The 12,966-nt window shown below is 41.2% G+C and overlaps 1 protein-coding gene across 1 annotated transcript in view; it reads right to left on the bottom strand.

Annotated features, from left to right (window-relative positions):
* The window catches only part of tmprss7 (transmembrane serine protease 7), a 92,808-nt gene that overhangs the window by 33,837 nt on the left and 46,005 nt on the right, over nucleotides 1-12,966 (bottom strand). The window contains exons 9-11 of the mRNA XM_087992713.1: nucleotides 11,234-11,346; nucleotides 7,519-7,625; nucleotides 6,435-6,571 (exon numbers count right to left, since the gene is read on the bottom strand). Of these exons, the coding sequence (XP_087848839.1) occupies nucleotides 6,435-6,571; nucleotides 7,519-7,625; nucleotides 11,234-11,346 (357 nt within the window). The remainder of the gene's footprint in view (nucleotides 1-6,434; nucleotides 6,572-7,518; nucleotides 7,626-11,233; nucleotides 11,347-12,966) is intronic.

Raw genomic sequence — 12,966 nt, forward strand, 5'->3', positions numbered from 1 at the left:
AATGATTACTCTGTTTCGGTATGCAAACAAATGGAATGTTTACATATGTATGGCATGTCCAACTTTTCAGACCATTAAAGTATTTTATGAATAAAATATATTTTTGAAATAAAAAAAATAGAAGCATAACCATATGCAAGTCAAAAATAATGCCCAACATATTAATATTGGGAGATTCAGAGATCTAATGTCATTGAATATTAAGGAGTGATGGTTAGATTCCCTTTTATTGAAGATGTCTTTTCCTTGCACTTGTGTGACACAAATGCTACTTTCCACTTATTGATCAAAGTCTAAATGCTTTCCAGGTCTTGTTGCATTCTTGTGCACATTGCTTCAGTATCTGAGAACTTGCAAATTGCATGGAGCACTGGGTAGTCATTAGTGAATAATGCAGTTCTGACTTTATGATGGAAGCAATGTCTGTCCTTCACCTTGTCTGTAGGTGAAAACCTCTTCTTCCAGCAGCAGGGCATTGCATTGAAATAATTTCCAGCAAGTTATGTGCAGTGATACCATGGCCCCTTTTGACATCAGGAACTGAAGACACATGAAGTTAGTCATTAGCTTTTTTTGAAAAGATTTGTAGCTCAGGTTGAGGTTTTGGATGTAGATTTGCTCGCTGAGCTTGAAGGTTCATTTCCAGACGTTTTGTCACCGTATTAGGTAACATCTTCAGTGGGCCTCAGGCTAAGCACTGCTGAGAATTCCTGCTTTCAATTTGTATGTTTGGGTTTCTTTGGTTTGGTGATGTCATTTCCTGTGGTGATGTTATTCCCTGTGGTGAAGTCACTTCCTGTTCCTTTTCTCAGGGGATGATAGATGGGGTCTAACTCGATGTGTTTGTTGATAGAGTTCTGGTTGGAATTCCATGCTTCTAGGAATTCTCGTATGTGTGTCCATAACACTAAAACAGCAACTAATGAACTTGAAAGACCCTATACAGACAACAAGCAAAACTAGTGTCATTTACAAAATACCAAGCAAGGACTGTAACAAACACTACATCGGACATACAGGCAGAAAACTAGCCACCTGGATACATGAACATCAACTGGCCACAAAATGATATGACCCTCTCTCACTAGTATCCTTACATACAGATGAGGAAGGACATCACTTTGGCTGGGACAACACTTCCATCCTTGGACCAGCCAAACAAAGACATGCACGAGAATTCCTAGAAACATGGCATTGCAACTGGAACTTTATCAACAAATATATCGAGTTAGACCCCATCTACCACCCCCTGAGAAAAGGAAAAGAAGTGACTTCACCACCGGAAATAACATCACCTCAGGAAATGACATCACCAATCCAAAGAAACCCAAACATATAAATAGAAAGCAGGAATTCTCTGCAGTGCTTCACCTGAGGCCCACTGAAGATGTTATCTAGTAGGGTGACGAAACATCTGGAAATGAACTTTCAAGCTCAGCGATCAAACCTATATCCTTAGTCATTAGCTCATTGACTGTTGAATGTTTTTACAAATATGTTTATATTTTTGAACAGATGAGACACTTCTTAAAACTGGTATAAACTTTTGAAAATGTTAAAAAGCAAATAAACAACATTTATTTTATTTGCTAGGGGAAGGGGATGTTGCTGGCTGGTCAGCGTTTATTGCCTGTCCCTTGGAGCCCTTGAGAAGGTGGTGGTGAGCTGCCTTCTTGAACAGTGGCAATTCATTGGCTGTGAGTAGACCCACATTGATGTTAGGGGGGAAATTCCAAGATTTTAACATAGTAACACTGAAGGAATGGTGATCTAATTCCAAATCAGGATGATGTGTGACTTGGAGGGAAGCTTACAGGTGGTCGTATTCCCATCTATCTGCTTCTCTTATCCTTCCTGATGGCAGTGTTTGTGGGTTAGGAAGGTGGTGTCTAAAAAGCCTTGATGATTTTCTGCAGTGAATCTTATAGATAGTACACACTGTTGCTGCGGAGCATTGATGGTGGAGGGAGTGGATGTGGTGTCAATCAGGCAGGGCTGCTTTGTCCTGAATGATGTCAAGCTTCTTGAGTGTTGTTGGACCTGCACCTGCAGGCAAGTGGCAGTATTCCATCACAGTCCTGACTTGTGCCTTGTGGATGATAGTCAGCTTTGGGGAGTGAGGAGATGAGCGACTTATTGCACGATTTCTAGGCTCTGACCTGCTCTTGGATCCACTGTGCTTATGTGGTGAGTCCAGTCCAGTTTCTGGTCAATAGTTACCCTCAGGATGTTGATTGTAAGGGATTCAGTGATGGTAACACCCTTCAATGTCAAGGGGCTGTACTTCGATTGTCTCTTATTGAAGATGGTCATTGGCTGGCATTTGTGTGGTGCGAATATTACTTGTCTCTTTTCAGCCCAAGCTTGATATTATTCAGGTCTTGCTGCATTTGAACATGAACTGCTTCAGTATTGCAGGAGTTGCTAATGGTGCTGAACATTACATAATCATTGGCAAACATCCTCACTTCTAACCTTATGATGAAGGGAAGGTCATTGATAAGCAGCTGAAGACGTTTGGGCCTAGGACATTACACTGGTGAATTCCTGCAGAGATGTCCTGAAGCTGAGATCTTCAATCTTCCTATGTGCCAGGTATGACTCCAACCAGCAGAGAGATCCCCCTGATTCCTACTGACTTTAGTTTTGCTAGGGCTCCTTGATGCAACACTTGGTCAACTGTTCGAGGAGAAAGTGAGGACTGCAGATGCTGGAGATCAGAGCTGAAAATGTGTTGCTGGAAAAGCGCAGCAGGTCAGGCAGCATCCAAGGAGCAGGAGAATCAACGTTTCGGGCATGAGCCCTTCTTCAGGAATGAAAGAAGAAGGGCTAAAGAAGGGCTTATGCCCGAAACGTCGATTCTCCTGTTCCTTGGATGCTGCCTGACCTGCTGCACTTTTCCAGCAACATATTTTCAGCCTTGGTCAACTGTGCCTTGATGTCAAGGGCTGTCACTGTTACCACATTCTGAAATTCAGCTCTTTTGTCCATATTTGAATTGAGGCTATAATGAAGTCAGGAGCTAAGTAGCCCAAGCAGAACCCAGTCTCTGCATCTGTGAGCAGGTTATTGCTGAACAAATGCTGTTTGATAGCACTGTTGATGACATCTTCAATCACATTACTGATTATCAAGTGTAGACTGATGAAGTGATAATTGGCCATATTGGATTTGTCCTGCGTTTTATGCACAGGACATACCTGGGCAGTTTTACACACGGTTGGGTAGATGCCAGTGTTGTTGCAGCTCTCAAAGAGTTTGGCTAGGGGTCCAGGAGCACAAGTTTTCAATATTATTGCCAGGATGTTTTAAATTTAATAGGCACTTGGACAAATGTGGACTAATTCATGAAAGACAAGAAAATTTCTGAAAGGCAACTCATAATTTACTAAAAAAAAACAAAGCAGAAATAGCTGGAGAAACTCAGCAGATCTAGCAGCATCTGTGGAAAGAAAACAAAGTCACGATTTTGGGTCCAGTGACCCTTTTGCAGAACATAATTAACAACTTGATTGTATTTTTTGATAAGGCAAGAGACAGGATGATGAAGGCTGATGCATTTGATAGGGCATCCATGGATTTTCAAAAAGTGTTTGATAACATGTCACACCACAAGCTTGGCAGTGAAGCTGAAATGCAGGGATTAAAAGATGTGGAGTAAAGGGTTAACTGTACAGTATTCTAACAATAGCTAATAATAATGTGATTATGATGTTAGATCACATAGGACTGAGACCTAATGGAAGAATGCACCACCAAAACTCTGCTCCACCATCCTTCAGTATAGAGTTTGCAAGTAGTAAATGTTAATGTAGAAACATAGAAACTAGAAACAGGCAGAGAATGCTCAAGCCTGCTCTGCCATTTAATATGAACATGTTTGCTCCTCTATCTCAATGCCATTTTCCTGCTTTTTCTCCCTATAATCCTTGATGCCTTTAAGTCTAAAGATATATCTGTCTCTTTCTTGAATACGTTCAGTGACTTGACCTCCATGCCTCAGTTGCAGAGAATTTCATATGTTCATATCCTGAGACTGTATCCCTTTGTTCTAAACTCTCCAATCAAGGACAACATCTCTGTGCATCTAGTCTGGTCAGCCCTGTTAGAATTTCATACATATCAACCAGATCTTCTCTAATCCTTCGAAACTCTGGTGAATACAGGCCCAGTTGAACCAAGCTTTCCTCATAGGACAGTTCTGTCATCCCTAGTATCAGCCTAGAGAACCTCTGCTGCACTTCCCCTATGGAAAGTTTATCCTTTCTTCGGTAGGGAGACCAAAACTGCAGACTAATATTCCAGGTGTTGTTTCAGGCCCTGTACAGCTGCAGTAGGAGATTCCATCTTCTGAACTCAAATCATCTTGAATGAAAGCCAATACATCACATGTCTTCCGAATTGCTTGCTGCTCCTTCTTAATTGTTCCCTATTTGCATGAGCCTTAAGTTTCCCCCTCAAATGTCTCGAACTCCTAATGATATTCCTGCATGGTGGCAAATGGTGACCGTACCCAGAAAACCAGCAGTGGGCAGCAGAAAAAGCCCGACAAGACATGTAGCAGTACCAGAAAGCACTGGATGAAGGCAAAACCAGAAAGAAAGCATAAAGGGGAAAACTGCTAGGACAGTGCAGTAACAGCACAGAGGCAGGCACTGACTTCAACTGAGGTGAGCAACGAATTCTACCTTATCCATCCCAAAATAAAATCCAAAATCGACAGGACAACAGATAGGCCGAGCAGGGATTAAGTCATTCACCTCAGAGGGGGTAGAACTAAAAAATGCCGTGGCAGCAATGGTGGGGAGGTGCGTCGAAAAAGGCATAACCACCATTTTACAAGATTCCCGTGATGCTACGAAGAGTGTCCATAGATAGGAAGAAGGCCCCACCTATACTGCCAAAAGCAAAATAAGATAAGAGCCCATGATGTTAGGGACAAGGTGCTGGCATGGATATAGGATTGGCTCACTGGCAGAAAGCAGTGAGTGAGGATAAAGGGTTTTTTTTCAGGATGGCGACCTGCAGCTAATGGAGTTCTGCAGGGGTCAGTGTTGGGACCACAACTATCACATTATACATTAACAATCTGGACAAAGGAACTGAGGACATTGTTGGTAAGTTTGCAGATAACATAAAGACAGATGGAGGAGCAGAGAGTGCTGAGTTGGCAGGGAGATTGCAGAAGGACTTGGATAGGCTAGGAGGGTGGGCAAAGAAGTGGCAGGTGGAATATGATGTGGGCACTTTGCTAGGAAGAATAGACGCATAGGCTATTTATGAAACAGGGAAAGGCTTTGGAAATCCAAATCGTTCAGGGACTTGGGAGTCCTAGTTTATGATTCTCTTAAGGTTAACATGCTAGTTCAGTTGGCAGTTAGAAAGGCAAATGCATTCATTTCAATAGAACTACAATGCAAAAGAAAGAATGTACTGCTAAGCCTGTATAAGGCTCTGGTTAGACTGCATTTGAAATATTGTGGGCATTTTCCCCATATCTAAGGAAGTATGTGTTGATCTAATGTGGGTCCAGAGGCAGGTTACAAGATTGATCCTGGGGATGAAGGGCTTATCATATGAGGGGTGGTTGAGGACTCTGGGTCTTACTTGATGGAGTTCAGAAGGGTGAGGGAGGGAACCTCATTGAAACTTACGGAATACTGAGAGGTCTGGATAGAGTGGACATGGAGAAGATGTTTCCACTAGTAGGAGAGACTAGGACTTGAAGGAACAGCCTCAGATTGAAGGGACAACCCTTTAGACTGAGATGAGGAAGAATTTATGCAGCCAGAGGATGGTTAATCTGTGGAACTCATTACCACAGAGGGCTATGAATGCCAAGTCATTGAGTGTATTTAAGACAGAGAGGTTCTTGATTAGTAAGGCGATAAAGGTTTACGGGAAGAAAGCAGGAGAATGAAGTTGAGAAACATATCGGCCTGCTTCAAATAACAGAGCAGGCTTGATGGACTGAATGGCCTAACTCTGCTTCTATATCTTATGGCAAGCCATGCCTGTAATCACAATAAACAACTGAGTCACTAAAGGAAGCCCAATGCAAGAATTCACATTTCTTGGGAAAGTCACAGAGAATGAAAATCCATGTTGGAGTGTTAATATACAAGTCAGTGAGTAACATACTGAAGTAAAATTAGACACAGGAGCAGGAGTCACTTTTGTCTCATAGAATTAAAAGGCTGTAAAATATTACCAGATTACACTTAAAACAGATGCCAAACCCATTCTCAACTGAACACATGGCCATCAGGTTAAAGCAGAAGTCTAATTTTTTTGTTACAGCCTGCTACTATGTTTGCAGTTCATGACATTCTTAGCTTTGCTCAGTTGGCTATGGTAAACAACCATTTAATTATTCTACTATTGTAAGTTGTGCATAAATGTATTTAAGTGTTCATGAATAAAAAGATCCTTACGCTGGCTGATGTTATAACTGCTGTACTCTGCTAGAAATGCCTTGTCTGATTGTTTTCCACTGCACTGGAACATGATATTGACCAGGAAATTCGCTATGTGGAACACTGTCTGGTGATCTATTTGATAACCACAGTACCTGAATGAAAAGAATATTCTACAATCACAGTCATGAATGGACCAATATTTTTCAATGTTCTGATTATTTGGAGCTCTATTTCAGACTGAGAATAAGAGAATTTTGATCAGCAGAGATTTAATCTTTTCTCTAAAATAGTAAATATTTCATTCATTGCTCAGGGGCTCTGGGGATTAGTTAGCTCAGTTGGCTTGTGACATAAAGTGACGTCAGAAGTGTGGATTCAATTCCTGTATCGGCTGAGGTCAACATGAAGGTCTGCCTTCTCAACATTACCCAGAGGCATGGTGACTCTTAGGTTAAACTCAACATTAATTCTCTCGCTCTCTCTCACACAAGAGATCAGCCCCTCTGAGGCTAAGGTGAATTTAATGGATGGAGCCTAAATAATTACAGCTAATTTAGACAACCGGAGGGAATTGGCTCCATCATATTGAATTTGCACTTTGAAACAGAAGAAAAAGTAAATATTCAACAGGTTCATAAACATATGCCTTGTTTATACTCTCATTCCCTTACCTACATTTTGCAGATACATCTGAAATAATTGATATTTTCTAATCAATCTGTTCAGAGATGGTATTACACACCTCTGGACCAGGTGAGACTTAAATTTAGATCTCCTGTGTTAGAGGTAGGGACACTACCATGGCATTACAAGAGCCCCAATTTTGTTGCATTCCGATTCTAACAATATCAAATTCTCCAGTCACTAATGACTGCAACTCCACTTCATTCTCTTTGCCGAAATTCCGGACATTGATGTCATCATCAATAGGCCTACAAGTATCCTTCCTTCAAGTGGCTTAAGAAAGTATTTCTCATAACAAACTCGAGTTATGCAAACGAATTATCACTAGGTTAGTGGCAATGGAAATGGACAGAATAAAACGTGAAAATATTTTATATAGACGCAATATGGGTTTTAACAATAAAAAAAGCCTTACATTTTTTCATTGATTTTCCACCAGCCATGATCACACCTTTCAAGCCCCTTTTCCTTCACGGTGTAGTTATGAAATTTCAGTGCTAGTCCAAAAGAAGGTGTAGAAGTCTGACAAACACACAACACAACATTCATCAAAGTAATGTTTATAATTTATATTTGCCTTACCCATTCTACTCATTTTCAAGCTCCAACCTAAAGCGATTGGTCACAAATTACTCAAATATCTAGCCAGTGATTGTTAAAAATCACACAACACCAGGTTATAGTCCATCAGGTTTAATTGGAAGCACTAGCTTTCGGAGTGCTGCTCCTTCATCAGGTGGTTGTGGAGGATATAGAATTTATAGCAAAAGTTTACAGTGTGATGTAACTGAAATTATACATTGAAAAATACCTTGATTGTTTGTTGAGTCTCTCATCTGTTAGAATGACCATGTTAGTTTCACTTCTTTCATATGTAAATCACAAAACTTTTTTAAAAAGTTACATTCTCAGGTTAACTTTAACAATTGGTGTCAGCCAGATAAGATGTTAAGATGTTGAAGGTGTTTGCCCCCTGTGTTCCCTGTCTGTGCCCTAACGTTTAGACTGATTCTAATCTCAAAAGTGAGTTAACAGAGTCTTACCATGGAGTCATGCAGTCTTTGAGCAAAGTACAATTTAACTCTGCAAGTACAAATTCACCCCACAAACGTATATGTGTATGTGTGCATGTGTGTGTGCGTGTGTGTGTGCGCATGTGTGTGCATCTGTCTGTCTGGGGTGGGGGTTGTGAGTGTGAGAGAGAGTGTATATGTGTGTGTGTATGTGTGTGTGTGACTTCAAAGGCTGACACCAATTGTTAAAGTTAACCTGAGAATATAACTTTTAAAAAAAGTTTTGTGATTTACAAATGAAAGAAGTGAAACGATCATGGTCATTTCAACAGATAAGAGACTTAACAAATAATCAAGGTGTTTTTCAATGTGTAATTTCAGTTACATCACACCGTAAACTTTTGCTATAAATGCCGTGTCTTACAATTGTGTCCTCCACAACCACCTGATGAAGGAACGGCCCTCCGAAAGCTAGTGCTTCCAATTAAACCAGTTGAACTATAACCTGGTGTTGTGTGATTTTTAACTTTGTACAGACTAGTCCAACACCAGAACCTCCAAATCATTGATTGTTATGTAGCTTATTCTGGAATATTTCCTCCGTCATAACCCTTCACTGCCACTTCCAACACTCCCACCTGTGGAGAATCCGGTCCAAGTGGGGTGAATATCTGGAGACCCAGACAGAACATGGCCATATTTTTTTCCAGATACTTCACTTGTTATCTGCAGTGGTAAGCAGATATGTCCAGATATCCCAGTGCACTCATAAGTCTCAAGTGTAATTTCCCCTATATGCAGCAGCATTCCAACCCAAGGAAAACTAGACTAGCATCTTCACTCTGGTCTCACATTGTCATATATAAATTAAACCAATAGCATAACACGAGAAAGCTCCAGCAACCCAAAGAAATTGAACAAACTGGCATAGAAGCAAAAATGAAGCAGAAACAAATTTTATAACGTTCTTCACTGAAACATTATTCCCATAATATTAGTTAAGTGTAGTGAGGAAATACACTTTTATTGTGTTTCTTCCTGACACGTGCACTTGCAGAAATTTTGATTTTCCTATTTACTCTTCATGTTGGCCATCAGATAAACTAAAGCATGAATCACAAAATAAAAACTCAGTGGCAACATTTCTGAAAAAAAAACATAATTTCAAACAGTGGAGGAGGCTCCTTGCACCTTTCCAATATCTTTATCCATCAAGAGAATTGCAGAATGGTCACATTAATAAACAAACTAGACAATGGTGGAACTTGCACACAGGAGAAAGTGAGGTCTGCAGATGCTGGAGATCAAAGTTGAAACTTTATTGCTGGAACAGCACAGCAGGTCAGGCAGCATCCAGGGAACAGGAGATTCGACGTTTCGGGCACAGGCCCTTCTTCCTGAAGAAGGGCCTGTGCCCGAAACGTCGAATCTCCTGTTCCCTGGATGCTGCCTGACCTGCTGTGCTGTTCCAGCAATAAAGTTTCAACTTGGAACTTGCACACAGCATTTTCTATGGAGTTTGGTTCCACTTAATCAGAGTCCAGTCTTTTCATCTAGACGTCATTGCCAAATAGAAAGTAAGGACTGCAGAAGCTGGAGATCAGAGTCAAGAGTGTGGTGCTGGAAAAGCACAGCAGGTCAGGCAGCATCTAAAGAGCAGAAGAGTCGACATTTTGGGCATTCCTAACGAAGGGCTCATGCCCGAAACATCGATTCCCCTGCTCCTCGGATGCTGCTTGACTTGCTATGCTTTTCCAGCACCAAACTCTTGACTTAGATTGCTTCAGCAGAGGAGGAGGCCATTTGCCTCTTAACACCAGTGTCAGTTGTCTGAAAGATCTAAATGGGATTAAGGTGAAATCCCAACTATCAGAAACAAATGTTGAAAAAAAAATTTAAATGGTTTATTTAAAAAAACATTTGGACTTTCTGATTTGATTCTGAGGAACTGGCATGCCATATTCATAAACTTTTTGATTTAGAGCCAAAGATGTTGTTCTGCAGTAAATATGAGTTAATATTTCATCAGAAACACCCAGATTTCTACATTTTACGGTCCACCTGTGGATGCCAGGAATGACTCTACATCTACAATTCTATATCTCCTGTTACCCTTTTGATGTCCATCTTAACTTTACGTCATCTAATTACCAACTCAATGACCATAGAAATTACTATTCTATGTTTAACTTTGAAACTAACCACAGTTCACTGGCAGAAGAACCCTTTGGGATATCCCGAGATCTGGAAATAGCCTATGGGGGGAGTCTTCCTATCCCAGAGGTGATGGACATAATGGTAGGACCAGAATGTAATGAGGCACGAGTGTGTTGTGGAGATTCCTGTTAAGTTCCCAGTTATATAGTGATTACTGAAGGCCCTCTTTAGACCACTGCTACGGTTAACTCTGTCCCCAGTTAACGAAAAACATTGGTATGCAATAACTCCGAGTGCCTAGATAACTTCATTTTTCTTAGGTTAGGGCCTGTTTAAACCCCTTAGTATTGTAGGAAGTTATTTGAGGAATCATTTTGCACATACATAACCTTCTCCTTAAGCTACACTACTGTAATTTATGGCTTTCTCCATGGCCACCATTAATATTCTGATATAATTTCTATTTAAAAGTGTTCTAACATGAAATGGCTTGACAAGTTAATTTTAAAATTGTTGTTCATTGTTAAAAGATGAACAACAATGTAAATTGCAATTATTTTAACAGGGTTGATTACCTACTTTGATCAAAGTTAAAAATCACACAACACCAGGTTATAGTCCAACAGGTTTAATTGGAAGCACACTAGCTTTCGGAGCAACGCTCCTTCACCAGGTGATTGCACAATCACCTGATGAAGGAGCGTCGCTCCAAAAGCTAGTGTGCTTCCAATTAAACCTGTTGGACTATAACCTGGTGTTGTGTGATTTTTAACTTTGTACACCCCAGTCCAACACCGGCATCTCCGAATCATGACTACTTTGATCAAAGTTTGAAGAGAGTACTAATCAATTATGTTACCAACAGATGGCACTTTGAAGGACATTAAGCAGAGTGTTTCTATTCATTGGCATTCCAACAAACATTGTAAATTTTCCAAATAGAGAGTCAACTAGGATTACCTTAAATGTCCAGGTACAACTACATTTTAGAGGATAATAGCTTGGATAGTATGGACTGGTGATATTTCCTTCTAATCTCGTTCCATCTGTCGAAATTATTGTGCTTTCAAATTCTAAGCAAATGTAAATAAAACAATCAATTGTTTTGCTCAAATTCTTTTTAAACTTTACCTGCCTACCACATGTTTCTTTCTTGAGTACCAATGGAACCTTACATTCTGGTGGTCAGGCAATTTGACATGAGACCAGTATTGCTGAAGTAATTTTGTATAATGAGTTTACGTGGAAGATTATTATAGCTGTCTGATAATTTGACTTTTTTTTTGGTGATGCTGACTGGAGAATGTCAGCCAAGGTACGAGAGACTCCCTTTCCAAATAATGCTGTTGATCTTTTATATCCTAGAAACAGACCAACAGTTTAATGACATCAGAAAGGTGAAGGTGTGAAATTGGACTCCCTCAGAAGGGCAAAATGGGCTGGCAGTGAAATGGCGGCCATTTTCTCACAGCACCTATTCTACTTTCTTCTGAATTTCATAGAAATGTAGTTGAATTGCTTCTTGAAAGGTTGTCTCCCACTCTCACTGATGCTTTTATTTAGTTTAAAATTAGAAATCTTGGCATTATTTTCTAAGCCAACCAACTTAAAAACTGGCACAGTGAAGAATCAATGTCAAAAATGGTAGCTCACCTCTGGTATGCGTACCCACCTCACCCTTCTCCATACAACACTGAAGTGAAATTAAATTCTGTTCAAATCCAGGTGAAGAATTTAATGGCTACCCCTTGAAAAGAGAAGACGTGAGGGGCATTTGATTGGGAAGGAGAGTGATGTGTAGAAACCACATCTCGATCTCAATCAAGTGGGGAGGAACGGTGGCTCAGTGGTTGGCACTGCTGCCTCACAGTGCCAGGGACCCAGGTTCAATTGTAACCTCGGACGACTGTCTGTGTGGAGTTTGCACATTCTCCCCGTGTCTGCGTGGATTTCCTCCGGGTGCTCCAGTTTCCTTCCACAGTCCAAAGATGTGCAGGTCAGGTGAACTGGCCAGGCTAAATGGTACTGTAATGTTAGTCAGAGGGAAATGGGTCTGGCTGGGCTACTCTTCGGAGGGTTGGTGTGGACTTGTTGGACCGAAGGGCCTGTTTCCCCACTGTCGGGAATCTAATCTAAAATATGTGGAAGGAATGCCTTTAACAATCTCCTCATCCTACTGCCAGGGCAACGGATTCAAATTTAAGAGCCTTATCCTGCCACAAAAGCCCAGCAGCCAGAGTGTGGGCTCACCATGTGTGGAGAGAATGACAAGGAACCTGCATTGCGATCACTTGCAAGTTCCCAGGAAGAACTCTCAGTGAAAGGTACTCACTGCCTGATTCAGGGGCCTCGATTCGCAAAGTCAGGAGTGGGTGCACACTGAAAGCCATCACATGGCCATGCAGCCTGGACATCCTCCCAGCCCATAATCCCCAACCTTTCACCCACCATCACTCACCCATACCTGGGATCCAGCGATGATTCTAGGTACTGTCTGGGTATTGTACCAGCTGCAGCCACTGCCACTTGAGTGACCCTGCTGACCGACAGAGATTCTACCTTTGATTGGCTGGAACCTCTCAGCAAATGGGACTGTTACCCTGGGGTCCTTGATCCCAGGGAAGGTCCACCTTAAGAGAACAGACAAGGGTTCTGTCTGGCTCACATCACTCATCACTTCAATCAATACCACC

This window comes from Chiloscyllium plagiosum, unplaced genomic scaffold (genome assembly GCF_037043375.1).
Source record: "Chiloscyllium plagiosum isolate Xiang-an unplaced genomic scaffold, Cpla_swu_hap1 HiC_scaffold_12, whole genome shotgun sequence".
Lineage (NCBI taxonomy): Eukaryota > Metazoa > Chordata > Chondrichthyes > Orectolobiformes > Hemiscylliidae > Chiloscyllium > Chiloscyllium plagiosum.